The sequence below is a fragment of the Sphaeramia orbicularis genome, chromosome 18 (genome assembly GCF_902148855.1).
Source record: "Sphaeramia orbicularis chromosome 18, fSphaOr1.1, whole genome shotgun sequence".
In the NCBI taxonomy this organism is placed as follows: Eukaryota; Metazoa; Chordata; class Actinopteri; order Kurtiformes; family Apogonidae; genus Sphaeramia; species Sphaeramia orbicularis.
The window spans coordinates 26874543-26900353 of record NC_043974.1 but is presented as its reverse complement, the minus strand read 5'-3'; the positions used below and the strand labels follow the sequence as shown (position 1 = coordinate 26900353).

General features: G+C 37.8%; 1 protein-coding gene across 6 annotated transcripts in view; it reads left to right on the top strand.

Moving 5' to 3' along the window:
- The window catches only part of LOC115438316 (serine/threonine-protein phosphatase 2B catalytic subunit alpha isoform), a 103637-nt gene that overhangs the window by 56739 nt on the left and 21087 nt on the right, over positions 1 to 25811 (top strand). For all 6 annotated transcript variants that reach the window (XM_030161883.1, XM_030161881.1, XM_030161880.1 and 3 more), the window contains exons 5-8: positions 1873 to 2018; positions 2855 to 2994; positions 7935 to 8012; positions 9087 to 9181. In XM_030161883.1, coding sequence (XP_030017743.1) covers positions 1873 to 2018; positions 2855 to 2994; positions 7935 to 8012; positions 9087 to 9181 — 459 coding nt within the window. The remainder of the gene's footprint in view (positions 1 to 1872; positions 2019 to 2854; positions 2995 to 7934; positions 8013 to 9086; positions 9182 to 25811) is intronic.

Below are 25811 nucleotides of genomic sequence, written 5' to 3'. Positions count from 1 at the left end.
TGGAAATACAGCTCTAAATAAATTTTTTTTTTTATTTGTAGCTAATTTTACCAACTCAAAGATGTTATAAGTAATGGATCTGCTGTGTACAAAATATAATGAGCACATCCCAAAAAACAAATATGAGATTATGTGAGATTCATTACAGAAGAAACACAAACCAGAGTACGCCAGTTACAGGTTTAAACTGAACAAATATATTTTTATTTTAATGTAACTTTCCCAACTCCCACGCTAAGCAAATACAGCAGGCTAAGCATAAATGGGAGCCGATGTTTCTCAGTTCTTATGGTTTTATGTGATAGCCTGCTTGAACTCTTGTGTTTCCTTCAAAATTGGTTAAATTGTGTAATACTGACTATTTTTACATGCACAAAATAATCAGTTTTTTTTTTATCCTTATTCCAGAAAACACAAACAGCCTCTTTACATGGCTAAGGAAAATTAATATCTTACTAATATTTTCATTTACACTCAACCATTTATACCTTGATTAAAAATAGGGCTTTTCAGAGTTTTCCTCTAGTGGCAGACGTTCGACTGTGTGAACCTTCAAACACCTTCTGGGAAAGCTCGACTTCTCAATAGTTGCACATATGCAGAAACCTGCTGATACATTCTTTCATTGTGTAGATGTGCTTCTCCTTCCAACCAGAATGTGGACTCTTCTTTCCACTAGAGAAGATCTTTGGCTCGATAAACAGAGACTGTGTATTGGAGCCTGTAATTAAACATACAAATGAGATGTATATACACTGTATACATGTCCAAAGTCACCTCACACTGCAAAAATCCAAATCTGACCAAGTGTATTTTTCTTATTTCTAAACAAAATATCACATCACACTTAAAATAAGACATAATCACCTTAAGAGTAACCTTTCAGTGAGATAGAAGAACTTGTTTTTAGACAGTAGATCTTGAAAATCTTAGTTCAAGAAATATTAACAAGATAATTTTCACTTGTTCCAATGGCAGATTTTTTTTTTTGCTTAATTCAAGATTTTTTTTGCTTAATTCAAGCAGTTCCCTTTCTTGAGTGATTTATCACCATTTGTTATAACATAATCCTCTGTATTTTGCAGTTTTTAAGTATAGATCAGGTATTTTCCTATATTTAATTCCTTAATCATGTAGATGATCATAAAAGCTCAGAATAAAGTTAAAGGTTATTATATCAGAAATGAAGCAAAATTGAATTAAACAAAAAAAAAAATCTGCCAAAGGAACAAGTGAAAATTATCTTGGTAAGATTTCTTGAAATACGATTTTCAAGATGTATTGTCTAAAATTAAGTTCTTATATCTCACTAAAAGGTTACTCTTAAGGTGATTATGTCCTATTTTAAGTGTAATGAGATATTTTGAGTAGAAATGAGAAAAATACACTTGGTAAGATTTAGATTTTTTTCCAATGCATGAAGTCAGAATAATATCAGAATATCCTGCATGAAAATGGATTATGCTATGTACATGTTACCTGTCCTATTCAGAGTAATAGTTGAATATAATTGTGCATGTAAATGCGTCTCAGTATGTGTGGGATATTGTGCAAAAGATAAAACTGCGGGTTAATTGAATCCCTCCTTTCCAGTCTCAACCCTTACTCATGTGGCCTCATGGTTCACTCAAATTCTTGCCCTTCTTGACATTTACACATAAGAAGTGTTGTATTTGGACTCAGACAGAGTAGGGGGAAGAAAAACAGGAGAAAAAAACCCTGTGAAATTGTTCTGTTTTTAAAATGTGTTTGGGAAGTTGGCCCTTTTATAGAGCCTTTCCGTCCCGGAGCTGCACACTGCCCCAGTGTATGAGAGCGGTGTTGTTTAACTTGGCATGCTGTCTCTCCCTGCCCTGTTTCCCCCCATGACAGGTAGAATTAAGTATTCAGAGAGGGTGTATGACGCATGTATGGACGCCTTCGACTGCCTTCCTCTGGCTGCACTTATGAACCAGCAGTTCCTGTGTGTACACGGAGGACTGTCTCCAGAAATCACAAATCTTGACGACATCAGGAAAGTATGTGTCTGATTCAAGACCATTTTCTTTATAATTTCATAAAGCTGCAGTCTGTCTGTATGTGTGTTTAACAGCAGGTGGCTGTCGTTTGTTGTAAAAATACAGCTCACTCATTGGAAACTGTAGCGTTGTCAGCTCAATGTGTATCTGCATTTGTTTAAAGTTAATGAGGAAAAACCTGTATTCGTTTTAGCTTGATACGCTGTGAAAATAACAACCTTGGTTGATATTCATGAGGTGATCCTCGCACATCAGCCTCCAATAGCTTTCAAGACTTGAATATGGAGAATTGCGAACGCTGGCCCGGTCCTTGCTCTGATTAAAAATGTTGAGAGTCGGACCCCGCTTTCAGACTAATTCAATAATTCCAAATGGATTTTGCGGTTGCAATCAGAGGGCATGCATAATAGAATTTACTCCATTGAAGTGTCCATCATGCTACCCATCCAGTAATCCACATGCTTTTGTTTGAAAAACAGCTCTCCTTGGCTGAAAAGCAAAGTCATTTATGTTCATTGCCCCAAAAGAATGCCTGCCGTTGAGGTTTTTTTCTTGATGTCTTGCCAATAAAAAGCTCCCAGGTAGAGTAATGAAAGATGAGCGATCTATTTGACACATCATCCATACTTTCAAAATATTCCCTTCGTCCTACTTTGAATAGGAGTTAAATTCCTTTGAGAGCGCATTTAAGTCAGGATTTAATTATGACTGTGAACGCAGCGGCAGCACCTAACGTCACTCTTTCAGAAGAGTGTTTTCTGTACAATGCTCACTCCTCGTGCAAGTTTTCCAGTTGCCCATCACACTGACAAGAGTCCTCAAAATTTCCTCCACAGCTAGACAGATTCAAAGAGCCCCCAGCCTACGGACCAATGTGCGATCTGCTGTGGTCCGACCCCCTGGAGGATTTTGGGAATGAGAAGAGCCAGGAGCATTTCACACACAACACAGTGCGAGGCTGTTCCTACTTCTACAGGTGAGTATCTTCTCTAAAAAATAAAAAAAAACCAACTTTGACATTGAAATTAACTTAGATTGATTTGTGAAAATATTGTCAGAGTTTGCATATTAAACTGAGCATTTTATATTTAACAATGTGATGAAAAGCTTACTCTAGATCCGTCGTTTTTCTGCTCTGTGCATTCCATATACAGTCAAGGGATGCATTTTATTAATTTCATTGTTTCAGAAATGACAAATATAGGCAGCAGTATCATGAGAAATAGAATTTAATCACAAAACGGCTTCAAATGGAGACAGGGACATTAAAACTTCTCATTTACTTAGTAGTTGTGTTGAATTAACCGGTCGTCTGGGCCAACGTCAATGTCTTGTTTTTTCCTGGAAGGGTCATGTCACTTAGTGTTGACAAATCTGTGCAGGATATCAGGCCCAATGGAGGGCAGAAGTCCCACCCCTTTGAGTGTTTTTGGAAGTTAGGTCTCATGGGGCACAGCAGAAGGGGTGGGACTTTATCAGGTGTCTGCATCATCGTTTTTTTTGTCCAGTTTTATCTGTCCACACTATAGCTACAACTGTATTAGTAGTAAGTATTAAAAATGTATTAATTTGGACCTTGATGGGTGTAAACTTCTGATAAAACAATGGAAAAAATCCAAATCTTACCAAGTATATTTTTCTCATTTCTAGTCAAACTATCTCATCACACTTAAAGTAAGACATAATCACCTAAAGAGTAACTTTTCAGTGAGATATAAGAATTTATTTTTAGACAATAGATCTTGAAAATCTTATTTCAAGAAATCTTACCAAGATAATTTTCACTTGTTTTATTGTCAGATTTTTTTGATTGAATTAAGTAAAAATTTAAAATCAGAAACAGAGAAAACTGAAGAAAATATGACTTTTTCAGCCTCGATATCAATAACTGACCATGAATCCAAGTGTCTCCATCCACTGTCATTGATCCAACTCCATGGGTTTTACTGGTGAATCAATGTTGTAGAAGATGATGGTGTTTCCACGGTAACTATACAGCCTCTGAACGTCCAAATGGGTCATATCTGATGACCATGAAAAAAATGACAAACTTAATTTTACGCCAATTATAGCTTTATAGGATAGGATTAAGGGATCAACAGGTATTAAACATTTTAGATCAGTAGATGATTTTGGTTAATGGTGGATGTTTGGGTCTTTATGGGTTAAGCAAAAAAAAGAATCTGCCAGTGGACCAAGTGAAAATTGTCTTGTAAAATTTGTTGAAGATCTTCAAGATCTATTGTCTAAAATAACTTCTTATATCTCACTGATAAGTTACTCTTTAGGTGATTATGTCTTATTTTAAGTATGATGAGATATTTTGACTAGAAATGACAAAAATACACTTGTTAATATTTAGATTTTTGCAGTGAAGAAGCTTCGATTAAAAATTACTATCTCTCTGAAACATCCCATCATCCAAATAAAGTAGTCATGCTAATTGCTAACTACTGAGTTTGACTGCGTTTAACCACGTCTTACATAAACTTCTGACCTCAGCTGCAATAAACATTCTCCAGACTTTCCTGATCTCCACAGTTTGAGTATTTGGATGCGCAGACAGGTACAGACAAAGTCCTGATAATCAACAAATGCTTTGAGGAAAAAAAAAAAAAAAGAAAGAAAATCCCTCCTGTCACAGAGCTGATAAATCGCGAGGCGCCGCTGCCAAATATCCATTTCTCACGGCTTGATTTTCTTGGTTCTCCAGCTGAGTGGGAGACCAGCCGTTGTTAGAACATGGCGTGCTTCAGAGTGGCCCCTAAGACTCCTCTTCAGTATTTATGTAACCCACATTACCTCAAATTGAGCTGAGTAACTGAACAAGCAGAGGAAATGCTCGGAGCAGGCAGCTCGCACTGTCACAAAATGTAATGAACTGGCACATTACCACAAGGCACGGTCCTGTGTCTAAGCGGGTTCAGTGCTCCCTCTGCTCATTATGGGCTGAGCGATGCTTACTTGGCCCTCAAGCACCTAGGGCAAAGCAGCAGAAGAAGTCAGAAATGTCTCCAGGCTCTTAATATGCATTTTCTCTTTTTGTTTTGCTTTTTTAAATAGCAGGTGTTTCATAACTACATTGTTAATAGTATTTTAATGTCCGTGTGTGCAAATGATTTCCCGGCTCTGCTGTTATTGTTGTCGCCTAAAGAGACAGATTTTGCTCCTTTTTATGAGTCATGACACTGCACTTTGAAGACAAGCTAAACACAAATGTTAAATATATGGCTTTTTCACCTGGAACAGCTGATCTGTGTTGTAGCAGGATCCTGGTTAACCTCCTTCCATTTGGTTGAAATTCCTCTGGAGTCTTGTTTCTGTGTCCCCCCCCACTCACCCCCCCCACGTCATCTGCCCAGGAGATGGTCGCTAATTGGCATCACACCGGCATTCAGGATTTATGAGACAGTTTAAGCCTGGCTGAGAGAGAGCCATTCCTCAACGCCCCTCCCCAAAAACCGTCAGCTCATTTGTTGCTTATGTCTTGCAGCAACCAATTATTTCTCCCTGACACCCTAGGCATTCTCGTAACACTTTTACAAACACAATTCAGGCATGAAATTGCACGTGTTTCACATAAGTTTGCAGCCATGACTCATGTTAGCTTCCACTCAGGCTGCAGAGATGTATCGGGGACGTTTTTTTTTATTTTTTAAAGCTTTCGTTTTAACACACCGAACATGTAAAGTGCTGCTCGGATTGCACACGATGGAGTCATTCCTGACTACTTTTCATGTACTCCATTGAATCCATTAGTATCTGTACCCTGTTGTTACACAGATGGCGAATGGTCTGAACTCAAAATGCAAACTGCCGAAAAAACAAACCAGGCTAAAAAGTATTTTGTCTACTGAACAGCTCCATATGGCGCACGTCTACATCTGCTGCAGGAAATCAAGGGAGAAATAAAACATTTATTCCCAATTTCTTCCCCCCTGTATATAGAAAAAACAAGAAACTCATTGCATTTTTTATTTCGCTGTCAGAAACTGCTCCCTCCTTTACACATCTCTTAACTGCAGATGTCTGTTGTGGTTGTCGGCAACACATTTGTTTTTATGTCAACGTGCACCGAGATTGCACTTTTATTTTAGTCTCCCATGACATTTTACACCACATTTAAGTAATGCTGCCAAGGAGCGTGACCTATAATAAATCTTAAGTTACTTTTACTGTACAATTGAAGCACTAAATGTGTAGTTTCAGCAGCATGTGGTCGTTTATTATGCACTGACTTACAGCATGTCTTTGAGCTTGAATTACAGCACTTACACAACATCCAAACATCTATTTTAGCATGCACAATATACAGTGTCTCTATTTGTTCAGTAAAGGTTTGATATTTGTGGGCTTTTTTTTACTCTGGCTATAACCACAAAACAACATCCTTAGAGTTTTTTTTTTTTTTTTTATTGAACAATGAACAGTTGAACAGCATATATACATAATAATATTACACCAAAGCGGGATTTAAAAAAAATATAGTCACAGTTCACAAAATATTTTACATTTCCAATATACAGATACAAGTGTAGGTAAAATAAAAAATAAAACAAAATAAAATAAAAAAGCTCGAGGTATAAATATAGAAATTATATAAATTTATGAGATTATATACTTGACATAGTCTCCTTGTTTTAGTTGCTTTACAGTTCATAATGTTCTTCAAATTACCTAAATAATTGTAAAAAATTGCTTTAAAAACTAATGTTAGGATGCTGGTGTGCAAATTTAGTGCAATGAATGTGAAATTTGGTAAATATTACTAAAAGGTTGATGATATATCTTTTTTTGTGGATTTATCAGTTTGTGCAAGGCCAAATAAAACATTTTGAAAGTTCAATTTACATAAAGGGTCAGTTTTGGTGATTATGAAATTATTTAAATCCAAAATACATGCAAGTGGGTGCAATCCCAAAATAAATGACATCTTGTTTCCTCTGCGTTGCTGCAAAAAGAACAAAGAGTATCGATATTTTTCTTGTAGTTTACAAGATAAGTCTACATCCTTAGTTTGTGAGACAGTTTTAGCTTTAATTATTGTAACTTTCTTCTGTCTAGTCCCATTAAGCTTAACTGCATGAAACTTTTGACACTGCGAAAAATAAATCTACATTACAAAAACAGAAAACAAGCCTTGATTTTAGCCTCTATTACTGCTGCAACATCCTCCCACATTCCTAAAGTGTTTGAGATGTAATGCAGCAATGTCACTCAGTCATTATGAGCCGTCACTCACATCCCATGAACCCGCTAGGCATTTTTGTCGTGTTTTCCTCTTGAAAGTATTGTAGTTATTCTTTTTAAAGCATTAAACTGTGCTTTCTTTTAATGCTATTTGCCATTACTCTTTCTCTTTATTTTCTACAAAGGAAATTTCCAGTGAATGTCTGTGCAGGGGGATGAATGTAGAATGGAAAATTCTGAAACCTTGCTGTAGTTTGATAGTTGGCAGTACGTCTTGGTCTCAGACTGAATAGACCATCGTGAGCATAAGCATGCTCCAATACTCCAGCTATTGCTTTTTTCTCTCTGGAGAAACAGTCTGCTATGAATCATTTTTTTGAGTTTCATTCTAAAATAAAATCCACCATTTGGGAAGGAACATATCTACTTCTCTTAAGGCGTGAAAGTAAAGTAAAATACAGGTTGCTGTATCCTTAAATGGCCTTTTTAGTGTAGAAGTCACATATTGTCTGAAACCTTTCATCAAGCCGACAATACTTTTTTTCCTCCGGTTGCTTTTAGACCAAATTTAGCTTGAACAGAAGGTTTTATATTTGCTTGTTTCTCTCGGCAAAATCAATAACACCCATGACTTATTTAGTTATTTATATTGATTGTTCTTCTTGATCTTACCGGGATTTTTCTTGATGTATGAGTAAACCAAATGCTTTTCTCTTTATTCAACAGCTACCCTGCAGTCTGTGACTTTCTACAACACAATAACTTATTATCTATCATCCGGGCCCATGAAGCGCAGGATGCTGGGTGAGTGTTGTGGCATTTTGTCTTCTTGTTTTTTTTTGTTTTTTTTTTTCCATCACACTGTCACACAGCAGAGTGATTCAGACCAGGGTGTTAAATGAAAAGCCTCCCTGGTGCTCTGCGGGTTTGTTTGTGCCTGTCTAGAGAACAGGTTTGGTGCCGTTTGAACTTTGAGAGAAGTCGTGTTAATCCAAGAAATGACAATGACTCAGACTTGAAGAGCAGGTTGGCCAGATGTGATGTAAACATCTGGATCCCCATCAATAATTCGGCTCATTTTACTTGCTACGACACTTATAGGTACTACAGTGAAACAATAACAACACCTAAGTTATCTTTTTCTGTATTTCTGTACTTCTTAGTAAGAAACGGTGCTCACCAAGAGGTAACATTGAACTGAATTTGTAACGGAGACGATGGAAAGCCTCTTTGAAGAGTTTGCTTTATAAAACGGGCAGGTGGGTGGATGAGCCGATGCCGAGCTGATCTCCCTCTAAGCATGGTTGAAGTGGTGGGAAGCACAAGACACAGTTGTTTACCAATGTATTCCCACTGTGTAGTCACATGGGACACCTCGCCATGTCCCCGATGAGGCCGTCATCCCAAGTCGACTCCTGACAACATATTCAATCATATTATTCAGCCCCTCATATGTTTTCTGTTTGTTTTTTTGTTTTTTAAATCCCTGAATGGTTCCTCTGAGGCGTGATGCAGCAAAAATAGTCATGACTTATAGACAGATATGTTCATTTTCAGTGATACAACCAGTAAACAGAGCACGGATCTTCAGCGGGAATTCGTAAAAACAAGCCAGTGATGAGGAGTTCATTCAGAGTGAAAACTACCTAAGGGTATACTTCGCTTCACCTGTAACACTGGGATTTAGTCTCCCAAGGATATGCATAGTTTGCCCCCCCCGCATTCGTTTACAACAAAAGCACACCCACAGTAAAAACAAGAAGCAAGAAACACTGCTAATTCTAGTCATATCCCAAGGGTTAGGTGTCGGTGAGCAATCCATGGCTCATATGTTACAACAATTACTAATGCTTACTCTCAATTTTTATGTTCAACCAGATATCGCATGTACAGAAAGAGTCAGACCACTGGCTTCCCATCACTTATCACCATCTTCTCAGCACCCAACTACCTAGATGTCTACAACAACAAAGGTAAGCAGAGAACATGTTGACTTTTTAGATCTTTATTGGTTCTTATCACAAATACCATGCTGTTTTTATTTACAAGAGATGGATGGTTGCCATGGTTTTTGAAGAGGAGTTGCTGGTCTCGTATCAGTGGGAAATGTTGTAATTTTTTTTCAGATGTATTGGTATTGCATCATCTCATACAATAGAAGCTCTGAATGCATTACATAAAACAGCAAAAAAATAGAAGAATTGTAACAAAATAACACAAAAGTAGGCAATATTTAGCAATTAATGATTGTTTTCTTGATTAATCCATTCATCGGTATCACGTTACCATCATAGAAGGGGAAAAAAACCCAAGAAATATTCATATTTAAACAGGGGGATTCAGAAGTTTTTGTCGTAAATATTGTACAAAGCAATTAGTTGATTTTCAAAATAGTTTGCAGTGGATTTATTAGTTGAGAGGTGGTTGTTTAATTGAGTAATTGCAGCTCACAAACATTGATTCATCCATACATTCAATCAATCAATCACACTTTATTTATGTAGCACCAAATCATAACAAAAGTTATCTCATGATGCTTTACATATCGAGCCAGTCGAAACCAGACTCTCAGTTTTATAAAGTATAAAGTACTGTGCAAAACTTCTAAGCTTGTTGTTTTTGCAGAGTTGAAATAAACATAAATCTTTTTTGCTTCAGATAAATCAAGAAACTGTGTGCACAGCCTTAAATAAACACTCAAACACACAAAAAAACCCTAAATTAAATGGGTTTTAATGGTTAAAATCACTATTTAGTGTGATCCCTGACCCCGTGACAAGAAGCAGCACAAACAGTTAGAAACATTGGACATGTGTTGAATGAAACCTGGTATAAAACATCAGAAAAATAATCCCAGTTAACCTCATATTGCCTGAACAAAAGGGTTAATGACTTGTTAAGTGCAAAGGCAGGAAATGCTAAATAAAAAAAGCAATTTTTTTCTCTAAAACATTTGTTTTTACTGCTGTACATACTTCATATATATCCAGATTGGATCTTAATACAGAGACTGATAAATGCACATGTGCGGTCATCAGAACTTTACTGAACAGGCAAATGTAATGTCAGTCTAAGACTTTTGCACAGCACAAATGAACACACACAAATAAATACAAGTAGACTGGATTTTGAAACTGTGTTGGTGCACTGGGCATCCTGTTCCATCATTATTTTTGCATTTCAGCAGGAACATGGCAGCTGTAATTAACATTAACATTAACTTTAATAATGGCTGCTGTCCATTTCTGAGTGCCAGTTGTGGCGGCTTGCAGTACATGTTCGCTGGAGGACTCTGTGACAGTAGTTTTGATCAGATCAGTGGAGCGACGGGGCCGGTTTGAAGTGATGTGGCCCGGTGCCGGTTCACTTGGCTCCTGGTGGCTCTTCACTGTACTCCAGTGCCCACGCGCCCAGATAGGCTCGCCTTTGTGCTGTGAGTCAGCACTTTTCCCCGGAGGACAGAGTATATCGGCTTTGGCTGTGGGAGCATGTTTGGATGGGGGCGGCGCCAGTGGGCAGGCCACAGGAAATGGAAATGGGAAGGAAAGAGCAATGGTGCTGGTTCATGCTGTGTTGCAATTGTCTTGATGAAACGCCACAGCGGAGCTTCATACTGAGCTGCTGCTGGTGTCTGTATGCTGCACATGCAGGATAGGGCTGCCTTCTGTTGGCCATGTGCAGGTGGGATTCCTTGATCGGAGATTAGGCTGTGTTTGTTTACTACTCCCTTCATGCCTCCTTCACCGCACAATAAGGGTAGTTAAGACACAGTTTGCCTGTCTGGTTTGTTTATTATTAGGATGCATTTGTTCTGCGCCAACTGATCTTATAAGGGCTTAGCACAATGCAAACAAACAAACAAAGTGATGTTAGCATGTGTTGCATTTTAGTTTTCACATCCACAAGCCAAATCATTTTGCTTCTGTTGAGCTCGATACAGAACAAGCCAATTCAGAGGTTAACTGATTATAACTTTTTAAAGGCTGATAAAAGTATAAAGCCAGTATCAACTCACTCTCATATGAAAAACTGAAACGACACCATCAGAAATGAACAAGCGTTGACTTTACTAGAGCTAAACCAAAGTAATAAATTCACTATATGGACAGAAATATTGGGACATAAAACATCTTCAGCTGTAGGACCCCACCCTCTTGAATAAAATGTCCATATCAGTTGTCAGTAATTATCACAATACATGTCAAATAGATATTTCTTTAATGTTTATAGGTTGATTTTATTTCCTGAGTCAGAGAAGAAAATCTATACTGTTACTTGTGCTTTATAATGACAGTTATGGTCAGAACTTGACAAATATTTCACAAATCTAGAGGTAGAACATTTCATACTTAAGAAAACCAAAGTCTGAAGCATTTTGTGGGTATGGATAAGAATGCAAGCAAGTCATTTTTGTCCATACAGTGCAGGGGTGTCAAACTCAGATCCTCGAGGGCCGGTATCCTGCATGTTTTAGATGTTTCCCTCTTCTAGCACACCTGACGGTCGTTATCAGGCTTCTGCAGAGCTTGATAATAGGCTTATCATTTGAATCAGGTGTGTTGGAAGAGGGATACATCTAAAACATGCAGGATACCGGCCCTCGAGGATCTGAGTTTGACACCCCTGATATAGTGGATGTAGCAAGCCAGATTCTAGCAAAAATGCTTGCTATCAAGGCAGAGGTAAGAGGTAAGTTATCACCAGTCACACCAAACTTTTAACTTGCTAATAGTAAATACAGCATTTCGGACAAATTATAAACTTATATTATCTCACTCTTTTTCTATAATTACATGTAACTCAGTATTTGTATAATATAGGCCTACATGTTGATCATTATTGTTCAGGTGCCGTTCCAATAATGGCATTGACAGCAGCACCAACAAAACAAAACCTTTTTGTACTGGATGTAACTCTAGTTCTGTGAGTCTACGTGCAGGTTCTGCCAATACTGGTACTTTTTCAGATCCTCTATTGTTAGTTAGATCTCTAACCCAACTGTCTCAACTGTTTTCATGTGCACCCTCATCTGACCAGGCTGACCTTCAGTTGATAAAACGTCCCTTTGACAAGTGTGGTCATCGTAAGAGAATGATTCTTCTGTTTGTTTGTTTTTTAGAACTGGCGTCATTTAGGCACAGAGATGCATCTTACCTTCTCAGGACCAAATGTTCTATTTTTTTATTTATTTTTTTTCCTCATCAGTCACTGTCGGCTTTAAAATGAGCCACATTTTTCTTTTTGACTAAATCTGCCTTTAAGTGGCAAGAATTTGATGTGAAATACAAATATAACAGCAATTTTTCAGAGCTGAGAAACAACCCTCAAGCTAGAGTCGATTTTAATGTTCAAGTTTCAGCGTGGTATGATTATGTAATTATTTGGTTCCCATTTCACTTTATCAGCACGGCTTTGTTTGAGGTATTTTCCTTAAACAGCGACATGGAACAGGCTCCACTAACCAGTCCAGTTGATGCTCCTCTAATCAGTCATGTGGGTGGGGTTCGCCAGTAGAACCGAAGCCTCCGTAATGAATTGCTCTGCTCTTAGCTTCTTGCCCGGGCTCGGAGCTCACTGAGCATGTCTCGTGATTGATGGCCAATCGAGTGGCCACATAAATCTTAAAGGGGAGGGTGGAGGCATCAGCAAGACCCATCAATCTAACACTGGGAGTTGGCCAGATTAACCAATGAGACCAGTCAACATAGGAGGAGAAAAGAAAAGAAAAGTGGCTGGAAGTCTGGTCTGAGGAGAATATCTGCAGAGCAAGACTACAAGTAATCAAACCTGTGGCTGCCAATTGTCAGTCTTGTAAATTTAAGATGATCTCACCGGCTGACGGTCACAACCCTGACCTCTGCACCTTCTAAATGGAAAAAAAAAAAAAAAAAAAAAAATGGTGCAGACAAAATTGAGCTGCAGCAAGCGAAAGCACACCAGCAGTGATTTAGCAGTTTTCAGTGTTTGAGTCCTGAAGTGACTGCAGTGGGTAGAAGTAGATTGAGAGGAGGTGGTGGTGGTGGGGGGGGGGGGGTAAGTTGGCAGTAGTACTCTTTCAAGATTGCTTGCGGTTTTGTATTAATGGAATGTTTTCTACTGCATCATTATTGACTGGTCCTGAAAGCCAACAACAGAATCCTAATGGTTATGGTGCTTGGATGGAATAAAGGCTAAATGACACTGATGCTGCCAGAGCTGTTGGCACCAGTTTTTCACAAAACTCTCAAGACGGCAAAGGATTCATTGGTGTACGTCCATCTCACACCTGTTTAGAATTACATAACAAAGAACAAAGTAAATGTCTCCACTCTTTTATGTGTTAATGTTTTATAATTCGGTTATTGCTCGTGCACGCTTAAATGAATTTCAATAAGAAGAACAAGCTGCTCCCAACAGAAGAGGCTTTTTTTCTTTTTGGCCGTTTCCTGCCCGAGGTCGTGTGCTGATTGGTAGCACAGAGCACTGATTTGAAGAGAACGGAAATTGAGAGGTCCCATGATTGGCTCCTGGCCCTGCCACTGGAATAAATAGCAGGATGGAAGCTGGGGCAGCGATGACGCCAGCGCAGTGGGGAATTCATTTTTCCCCTCTCATCACGAGTGCCAACGAGAAGAGTGTCCCTGGCTGCAGACGCCCACCCATCTGTTATCACTCGGCCATTTCCTGGGTTTCCCTGAAGTTCTCTGTAAACATGGTTCAGTTACAAAACTTTTCATGCTGCATCACACAAGAAAAATGAAAATAATATTGCGCATTGCAGGGTCTGTTACTTATTCTGATCCAAAAGATATCCACATGTTACATAGTCTTTAAGCACTTTTATGGGCCATTGTTAACCCTTTATCAGACAAGTGACTATTTTTGGTAATTTCCACAAATATTAAATATGGGGCCAATCTCGTGCCTCACTGAGGTCAAAAAGCGTGTTGGTTTTTATAACACTATACAATGATTCAGAGAGATTTTATGGAAATTTTGAAGCTGTAAATAGTGAATATGAGTCATTTTGAGTTGTTTTATTGCGTGTGTTTACTTTTTAGCAAGTGCTGCTCAGATGTTTTATGGCAAGAGGGGGTAGATGATGATGTCCAATAACACTGAGGCTAAAATTTTGAATTTCAGAGTATTCCAATGAGTGCCCTATAAAGGGTTAAGTATCTCTGATAAGTATATAACTACAATGTCCTCTGCTATTTATGTCTGGTTGCTTGAACTGGTTTCACCTACTTTTTAGTATATGTCCCTCTACTCTCCCCAGTTAAAGCAGTTTTATGTAGAAATGAAAGGGAAAGCCTGAACAAATGATTGGAGATGCGTATTGAATACCAATGCATCCACACTGGATTAATTAACTTCCAAACATGCTCTGTGTTATATATAAAAATGCTGAGCAGGCCCTGTTGATTCTGATCTGGGATTAATATGGCAAGACGCAAAGATCTAAGTGACTTTGAAAGAGGTTAATCGTCCGGGCATGGCACAGGCTTCAGTCAGGAAGAGACTGAACTGCTCAACAGGCAAATGTTTAAGCAGGAACAGTGACTGTGATAACATACACACCAGTATCCTGCTATAATTTATAATAGGACATATTGGTCATGTAAAAACCATATTCTGGTCTTTTTAAGTTTTTCCATGTGAAGCTGCAGAACAGGACAAATCATGGGAAAAAACAACAGAACTTGAAAGAACACCACTTCCTTTTGCAGTTCTGTGTTCTTGGGCCAAAGCAAATAACTAAATATTAATCTAGATGATGTAGATAACCTGATGGTTTTTCACTACTGTGGAATCCATGGAGTAGAACAGTAGAGTTGTGTCTGACTGAATCGGATCATAATCAGTATTAACTCTATTAACATCCCCTGTGAATCTGAAAACCCCCTATGATTAACCAAGGTTTGACTCATAGAGTAGGTGTTCTACAGCGTCAGAACTGTACACAGGAAAAGGTAGAATTCTCGTTTACTCAGATCACTTACATTGCAATAACTGGGTCAATATATAATAGAGGGACTTTTTGAGTTCCCTTTACACGGTAACATAGTTGACGGGTATAGTTGAGTTTTTTGCCATTTTCAGGCCTAAAATCAACATAACCATAACACCACATGGCATTTTTACAGACAGATTCTTCTAAATATCATATATACAATTGAGTGGAATTGAAAGTTATTTATAAAGATATTGTAGTAACACTGTTGACGCAAAAGTATGATTAAAAACACACTTTATTCACACACTACTTTATAGACAGAACATACCTCAGAGTCTTGTCACTGTTTTCTTCAGGAGGAAATGACATCATGTGGAGCAGGTCATGTGATTTGGAATTAACGCACTACATTCAGAGGTGTTTCTGTAATGGGTAACTTAGTTGAAAGTGATTTCTCGGACACAGATGCAATTTATTTTACATATAAAATTTGATATATTGCCAAAAATGATTATCTCAACTTAATAAAAAAGAACACAATCAAAGCAGTTTTTGAATAAGCTCATTTTATTATTGTTTAGCTAATTAGAGGGTGGTTGTTATTAAATTCAGACAATTATTTAGTTGACATTTTAGTATATCTACTCATTTATTAATTATTTATTAATAAGTGATTGCTTCCGTAATAAAATAATTATGCACTTTTTAAAGACATGATCATAATGAACATAAATAAGGGGGGGGGTTACTTCTAATAAAGATGTATGCAAGATATATCCCATGGACTACAAAAGTCCCTCAATTATATATTGACCCATATTTTGAAAGGTAACTATGTGATTTTTGTTTGAAAATCTATGAGACTAAAATTTGTCTAACCCTGCAGGTTTAAAACATGTCAGATATGCTGATATTATATGAATTTGAGTATTTTCTGTTTAGTATACAACACATTTCCTAGTGTTCCTTAAGCCAGTGGGACAAGTATAACCTATGGATAGCTGGATAAGTGAGGTCTGGTTTTTACTCAAATTTAGTGACATTATTCCTCAGTTCTGATGTAAAGGCCAGGCTCACCACTTACTGATGGCTGTTAAAAGGCAGAAAAATGTTCCTTACAGTAGCTGTCATGAATGTCATCCATCCATCTTTTCGGATGTGTCTCCTCTGAAAGATTTAAGTTTGCTTTTTCAGTGAACATCCTTGTTTTTTTGGGACATGGGCCTCCCGGATTTCCACCTAAAACACTTTTAACACTTTGATTTATCACCAGTGCAGCCTCCATGATTCTCGACCAGGAAATTGACTAAAGAAATGTGCTGTGAAAACAAAAAATTTAGCATATCCCACCAAATTATAGAGGTGTCAGTTCACACAGCACTAATATTATCACAGGACCTCTGTGTTTGCTGAAATAGGATAGATAACTTTGCAGTGGTATTATTATGTTACAAATAACGGACATTCCAGATTTACACTGGATTATAATCACAGATGACTTTCGCAAGTAATACAAATTAGAGGTCCACAGGTGAGATTCATTCCATGTGAATAGGGCTTTAGCTGTGGAATTACTGCACTTATCCATTTACACTCAGCTTTGGGCTTTTAACACAAACCAGCAGCAGAAGTGATGCAGGGCATCCTCATCCTCCGGTCAGAAGGAGAAACACATCTTACGCTTAAACACTGTCAGAGTCGAGGACTTCAATGTGCACAAATATCACAGCGCTGACCTTTTCAAGAATGAAGTTGAAGGAATAAAAAACAGTCTGTGTTTGCACAGAGGCTGGAAAACTTAGAAAAAATCTTGATTGAATGCAAAGAAGCACAATGGCACAAGCGCCTCCAGCCACTTTCCATATTTTGACGTGATAAATGACGTGTTAGGGCATTGTTAATTGGAGTATGCACGGCTGAACGTCAACAGGAATATTACCGGAATATTCACTTTTATTTGCCATGTAAACAGCTCAGTAGGAATATTGTTGCAAAATAAGGGTGAAAATGGAAGATTTTTTGCCTCTAAGCATTATCGTCTACATCAGCATTTAGATCTGTGTGAAAAGACATTAGTAAATGGAGGGAATTATGGTTGACGGCACACATTCGATGAGCATGATGCGCATGCATTAGTGCGATACACAAGGACAAGTCCACAGAGGGTTATCATAGTAGGGCTGCAGTGCATGAACTCCTCATTTCAGAGATGAATGCACATTTGAGTGTTCAGTGGTGCAAAAACCATCAACACTAGTCTGCAGAGATTTGGGGAAAAACAGGGATCCGGTCAGATGAGTCACTCCACCATAGATTCTCTAAAAGTGGGCAAGTCCATGTGTAACATGCACCAAAAACATGGTCCACACCTGAATTATTGACCCTAACAAGGGGGGAATGTGGTGGCTCTAGGATCTTCCTGGCATGGCTTAAAGAGACAGGTCATATGGGTGTCATTCTGAGGTAGATAAGAGTGCACATTGCATTCAGAATCCAGTAGAAGTCATTGTCCGCTTCATGTGTGAACACAGTGAGCTGCAATTTTCTGTGCTGCTGCAGACACTCAAATAGTCTAAATTAAAAGAGGGAAAAACAATTCAAGCAATGTTCAAGTCTACAAGGATCACGGTGGCTCCTTACCATGTGCACGTCTGGCATCAAATGGAAGCCGGCGCTAAATGTAGCGGTGCGGCAAGGTACAAGTGTCTGGCATGGAATACTAACCCAGTGGAACTTGATGCAAGAGACCTTGAAGACAGATATGCAGTCAGCATTTAGCATCAGAGCAGGAACGTGGGAATCTCCCCCTGATCGCAAAGCAGGTTCAACAGCCCGCGTTACCGGGGAAACCTGCTCAAGGCACTCCCTTATGAATATTTAATGAGCGGGCGTCACCTTGGAATATCTGTGTTACCGTGGCAGCAGCATTGGCCTCATCTACCCTGTTACCACCGTCAGAGCAGCAGAGACACCTAGTGGCTGATATCTACAGTGTGATGTACAACACAGAGCTCGCAGCTGGGTGCCACAGGGCAGGAGAAAAACACTTTTGCATTTAATTTAGTCCTGTTCACATAACAAAGTGCTGCTCGTGTGCCCCTCAGAATCCAAAGACAGGAAGATGAACCTTGATCAGCCCGTCGCCGGAGTTTGACGAACATGTTTGTTTTGTTCCGCTCAGAGGGAGGTTGTCGGGCGTTCCTTTAAAGGGAATCTGATTTGAGGGAGTGACGGTGGGAGAGCTGACCTTCTCCCCCCGCTCTGCCTTTTTCCCTCTGGGCTTCCACGGCTGCATTCAATCAAGTGCCTCAGCCGTGTTTATGCAGTATGTGATGTTTATGCAACAGCTGCCCACGCGTGCGCTTGCTTTTATGCACGCCAACGCGCATGCATAAACACCCACTACCCTGTCTGAGTGGAGTGTGTCAAAGCAACGCACTGATTTTCTTCCTGGACTTGGTAGTGGTTACTGATATTGATAATAACACTGCAGTAAATTATACAGAATAGTGATGTTTCCTTAAAGATTTCTCAGTTTCTGTTGAAAGTAATAAAGAGGCGACACAGTGGAATGTAATGCTTATAACATTTAAGGACTATTTTAGTTGCACTGTATCTATTAGGACGCCTGACCGACTTCACACACACATGCTGAGGCAAACCCAAGCCCGGCCCAGTAGGATGTTTTCTGACCCCATTTGTGTTGCGACTGAGGTCCTAGCTGCTTGGGATGCCAGGTTTGATGACTTGCTATTCCCGACCCTGAGAGATGCCGAGGCAGGAAAGTCCCCCACGGTGACCCAGCCGTGGTGTCCGCTTTCCTAGATTTGGGCCACCGGCCTGGCCTCATATACAGGACAGCCTCAGGCCTCTATATACAGCGTGGATATATTTGTGTTTGGCCACTCTCATGTTTTCCTTTGCACCCACGTATTAACTGCGCCTTAATCGTGGGTGAGGTCACATGTGGCATGCTGTGGTCAGTGTTTGGAAGGTGGTTTCTATAGCGAACATGGAGCATGTGGTTCTGAAGGGGCACTTTTATACTGGATGTCGCACCAAGACGTAGTTGGAGCCAGTTTTACAGATTTGTCTTTCATATAATCATGACAGTGGGAGGATCTTAAAGAATTTTACTTTTGTCTTGATTCGTGTCTGTATTTCTGTGATCTGCACTGTTGCCCATAAAGGTGGAATAATTTTGTTTTCAGACACTTCTCTCTTTTTTGTTCCTATTTATACACATCAGTAACACCTTTGATTACATACTGAGTCCCAGTTACACTTTATCTATCAAGAATAAATCACATTCTCACAATCATTTCAATAGAAGAGTAAAAATATTTTATTCCAACCTTATGGGCAACCGCATGTATATCCATAATGCATCTGTTATCGTTATTTATTTATATTGTGAATGTATGTAATATGATGTGAATATGCTTTTATATTGTTTCATTTATGTTATTGTTGTGTATACTGTACAGATAAATTCATTATTTCTGTGTTGAAAGCCCAAGCAGGGTTGCAAACTAGCTAAAAGCTATATACTCTTTATACAGAACATCAGATGTTCTATATGTACACTATATTTTGTTGTATTGTCCCTGATAAATAATTGACATTAATATAATATGTATAGCTTATAGAATTATTGTACATGGCTGCTTTTTTCTCAGTTATCAAAGCAGTTTTACTATAATACTTCCTTTTTTTAACTCGTATTTTTATTTCACATCTTCCACTACTTACTGTGTGCTGTGCTAATATGTGAGGCCACAAGTAGATTTGTTGATTCATTATGATATATTATAATGTACGTAGTCTTTGTACCAAAGTACAAATTAAACATAGAACAGCATTAAAGCAAGAATTTCAGAAAAAACAGACTGAACTATCTTGTATTTAGTGTGATCTTCCTTTGTGCTTAACATGTCTTGTACTCTTCTGTGCAGACATGATGAGATTTACTGAACTAATCTTCTAGTGTCTTACACCAGGTTTCATTCAACGCGTCCAATGTTTCTTGTTGTTTGCGTTACTTTTTACTATCAGAGATCACACTAATACTAACTGTGTCCTGTAGAAGCCATGTAGTCAAGGTTTATTTGTGAATTTTTAATCCTGTGCATGAGATTCCCCTCTATTTTCTTGTTGTATTTTAATGACGGGACTAAGGAATATGTAGACATGCTCATTGCAACCATGTAAAGTGCTGTGCATCACAGATAACAAACACACAGAGCATGTAGGTCATTCAGAAACATTTTGCACTAACACAGGTACAGGATGCTCAAGTATGGAGATAAGTGACATTAATAGCTGTGTAATAAGTTCAGCACTTGCACAAAATCAGTGTTTCAATTATTGCTGGGCGATAAAACAATAATGAATACATATCGCAAAATAACTTTTCCTTGATAGAAATATGAGACATCCTTGATACAATTTCGATAGAATTCATTCGTCCATATTTTGACAGATATAAGAACAGCCAATCATCATTAAGTAGCGCTGCACTGAACCAATCGCAGTAGAGCCACAGCAAGTTGGGTTGACTCACACAGCACAGGTGTAAGAGCAGCCACAGCACACACACTAATGTTTGCGCTGCAACAGGAGATAATGAGTGGTCCCTCAGGAGAAAATTTGACTGAGAACTCGGGCGACCAGGTTACTGAAAAGTAGGGTGTGAACTATTTTAGTTTTGGGCCTTCAATACAAGACAGAGGTGTACCGAACTAATACATGTACACAAACACGCACCTTTCCTTAATTTTCACTTTCTGTTTTACACTAGTTACGGCAGTTAAGGAACACAGCCCCATGTATATACACCCAGTATTGCTTCATGAAGATGGTCTGTTTTGTTTGTGTTCTCTTTTAAAAACTTGAAAGCTTTTACCTGCTGGTCAGACTTTTAGTTTAGTTTCAAATATATGTACCTGTTTTATTTATCTGAAACAGTTGTATAATGTTCTTCAGCACATTTGTCATATTCAACCTCTGACGGAAAATAACTCCTATTAAAATCAAAAATAACCTTCTGATGTCTTCACAACTAACTTATGAGTAATGGAAAATTTAAGCTTGACAAAAATAGTGATTTGATTTATATCATGATACATATCAGTATTGTCTGATATGAAAAAATTATCGTGATATGATTTTTTTCCATATGGAACAAGCCTAACTTCAAGTAATAATCTCAGTTTATCCACTACTTGCATTTTTCATTGTTAAATCTAAAAAAAAAGTGATGTAAATTTGTTTAACAGTGTCTGTTAAGGCTGAAATTACTGGTGGTTCTGCACAAAACCATTTGGCTTCTACAGTTAGTCTTAATAGGAGGTATCTGTGTGATTTCCTCAGTCCATGTGGCAGATGTGAAAGTGTAACGTGTCCTGCTGTTACATTTCCATATTCCTGCTACAGTGACCCAGCTCTGGGTTTTTACACTGTAAATCCTTTAATTTTAGGTGTGACAGTTCCTTCCACAAATCAGAGCTTGTAGTAGTTATTGCAGCAGAATATACAGTTGTACTCATAAGTTTACATAACCTAACAGAGTGTGTGATTCTTCGGCCATTTTTCAGAGAATATGAATGATAATAAAAAACTTTTCTTTCACTCATGGCTAGTGGTTGGGTGAAGACATTTATTACGCTGGTCAACAACAAATTGTTGTTTTTTTTGTTGTTTGTTGTTTAAGTTTTTTGAGCTGATTTATGATAATTTTGGTGTGCTGAATCCAAAAATCACATTAATTTTGCTCAATCAGGTCAACTTTCTGAACTATGCTACATATTGGGTTGTTAACATTTTTGCTTACATTTATGGGCATTTTCACATCATATGATACAAAATTCTTTCATATTTCTTGCAATAAAAGAGTTCTGAAGATTTTACTTTTGCCAATTTATGATTAATGGTTTTTTTAATATTACAGGTGAATGAAATGGCTTCGACTAGAAGATCTTACAAAAATAAGCCTGACGTATTCTGCTACATCTGCGGTGAATACATAATAAATAATAAATACATCCTGTTAGAAAATGATTATTTTTCTCTTAAAACCTATTTTGGGTGAGAACTATATAAAAAAATCAACTGATAAAGTCACAAAAATGTAATCAATTTTGTGAGAAGATCAAATTTTTCAAAATCAAATTAGCAAAAAAAACCTGACCTGATTGAGGAAAATAGATGTCATTTTTGGATTTAGCGGTGCAAAATGGTCCTAATTCAGTTGAAAAAACGTAGACAACTTGCAAAAAACATTTTTTTGTAACCCAGTGTTATCAGTCAAATGTGTTTGCTCTTTTTAAATCATACTGACAACAGAAACTATCCAAACGACCCTGATCTACAATTTCCATACCCTAGTTCTTAATCCTCTTTATTGGCCTCTTTAACGTCAATGACAGCTTGAAGTCTTATGTGGTAGTTGTGGATGAGGCTCTTTATTTTCTCAGACAGTAAAGCTGCCTATTCTTCTTGGGAAAACACTTTCAGTACCTGAAAGATTTTGGGTTTTCTTACCTGAACTGCATGTTTCAAACCTCCCCAAAGTGGCTCCATGATATTAAGGTCAGGAGACTGAGATGTCCACTCCTTCACCTTTACTTTTTTCTGCTGTAGCCAATGACAGGTCGACTTGGCTTTGTGTTTTGGGTCATTGCCATGTCAGGGTATGTAAACGTATGACCACAACTGTATATTAAACCGTCGTCTTCATTCTCTTTTTCCCATCAAACTGTGATGCGCAATGTGGAAAGGTTCATTTCATTTCCATTTGTAAGTATGAATAGATTCTAGAAATGTAAACTCAGGTTATGTAGAAGGTTGTTTCACATCCCCATCACAACAGTCTAGAAACTAAACAGCTGCATCTTTTTAATACCAGTGTCGATGTCACCCACCTCTGTGTGTAAACATCACAAAAACTAAGCATAAATCCCTCCTGGTGTATATACTCACTGGCCTTACCATTTGATTCAGTTGTGATATCCAATTCATGTTGGCATTTTAAAGTTGAGAAATTTACACACATCATTTAAGTCTAAAAAGTCTAAGAATAACAAGGGTGATGTCTTACATTATGTCAAATGTTTCCCTAAACTGCAGTGCTCCTCAGTTTCTTAGCAACATTCAGCAAAACTTCCACAATAACCTTTCAGTATATTTTCTTTCTACATCTATTCTTTGCCTGTGTTGTCAGGCTATAAAAGTTTACCCGGGGACACTTTGATTTTGTCTAATCACAGGCGTTTTCTTAACAGGTAGGAGGGTTAAAGACATGATTGACAGTTGTAGTTACCAATTGTTCAAACTCCTCCTCACTGTTCACCAAAAATAAAAGATACAAGAACAGTTTATTTCCCTAGGGAGTCTATGAATTTACAGTATTGTCCTCTTATACTTCACACTATTTATACAGTTTTGTAAAAAAAAAAAAAAAAAGAAGCCTTTTTTTTTTTTTTTTACCATATGCTTTTTACTGCTGTTCTATACTTCTGTACATGTATTTATTCTATACTATATGAGAGCTAAGGATAAACCGGGGTCAAATTTGTTGTTTTTTTGCACTAGCTTGGCCAATAAAGCTGATTTTGATTCTGTCAGATGCATGTGAGTCTAATGCACTGCAGTGTGGTTTCACTTAACATAACAGCATGAAATGACATCAGCTTCACCAGTATTTGTATTTATTTATTATTATCCTGCCCCCTGAAGAGGAGGCAAGGGGTCTTGTTTTTGGTTTAGTTTGGTTCTTTGTTTGTTTGTTAACACTTTAGCACCATACTATTGGTTGAATTCATACCAAACTGGGTTTATAAATTGCCAGTGACCCAGAATAGATGTGATTACATTTTGGGAAAAGTAGGTCAAAGTTTAATTTTTTATATGATTTTTTTAAATCTTTTTTTTTCTGTCAATTCCTTATTATGGCCAAAATTTCAAATGTCTATAGAAACATCCATTTTGTTTCAATTTACTTCAAACTTGGCACATATATAGAGGGAAATGATATACTGACATCAGCACATGCATAGACATGATGACATCAGCTGGATCGATGCCAAAATAAGCTACAGTACGTGCGAGGGGTGGGGTTTGTTGTGCCTGGCACTACTTGTTTACATCGATTTAGAAATGATCTTCCTCTGAGATTAAATCAGACATACTTTAACACAACAAACTGGAAAACAAATGATAAATGTGCTGGTTAGCTCATATTTTCAATATATATGATAAAGTGCTAGCCTATTACACATATTGGTGTATGTGCATTTATACAGTAGATTTAATAATAATGGATTAGATTTAAATAGCGCTTTTCTATGAACGCATACTCAAAGTGCGTAAATCTTGCACTAGAAATACCTTGTAAAGTTAATTAATTATAATGTGCAGACTGTTTTGGAGTAGATCTGGTAGCTCTGGACGAATGTTTCTATTTTTTAGTAATATCCATTAATATCCATCATTAATTCACAGAGATTCACATTATGACCCAAGACTGTATCTTAGAAACTGCAACCGACCAGCATTTTTCACTAAATTTTTCTTTGTTCGTGACTCATGTTTATGGAGGCATTTAACTTGTTGACCAGTGTAATTGATCAGATCTTTTCAGTTACTACAGTCTGTGCATGCTGTTTGGCCTAACAAATGCCTCTATCAGAAGGAAATATTAAACATAACTCTATGGGATTCTTTTATTCCATGCAAGAAAATGTGTTCTCCTAAACTGAAACACAGGCACGGTTTCATTTAAAACACAGAGGCATAGGATTGTATTTGAGGATGTGTTATTACACTACCTGATAAGCAAGTTACATAACAGATGCAATGAGTTTCATAAAATACAGGACCCTTTCATAACAAGTAAGTAACCTGCCTTACGGACATTTATGTATCTGTCAATGAGCTGATATGTCCTGTTTTGTTCTACCTTTTTCTATCTGTTTTACAAAAAAGGAAAAAAAAAACAATGTATATATAGGGAAAAAAAAACATTACACACATTTTCACTTCATTTATTTATTTATTTCGAGCATTTACAAAATATATGCAACTTCAAAAATTCCAAAATCATTCATTTACACTCGAAAAGGAGTGAGAAGAAGAAAAACTTATTTAATCCCACCCCCATTCTCGTCATCAAATAACTTAACATAATAACATTACTCACTCACATTCATCAGCAGTCGTGATTATAAACAACTCCTGTGATCTCATGCGACCTCACAGCATCTTCAGACCCCTTGACAGACCCCTAGAGGCAGAAATAACACACTGTTGTGTACAACTACGCTGCATGACAGTGAAACAATAGCAACAAGATGGAGTCACCAGTTGAATTTCGTGTCTGTCGTTTGCTTTCCATCCATGTGAACTTGCTGAGAAAATCAAAGATGCACTAATAAGAGTCAGGCGGCGTTTATTGCCTCAGCATCTCATCTCCAGCTCCTCTTGACCCCAACCCCACGCCAGAAATTGCTGCTTTTCTGTGAACTAATGAAAAGTGCTCAGGCTCATAGAACCCAAATGCTGAGCCATGTGTTTCTCTGATGTTATTCATGTATCCAATCCTGTAAATGACACACGTTTCACCAGCTGGGGGTGGCAATCAATACGCAGAGGAAATGTTCTAAAGGGGA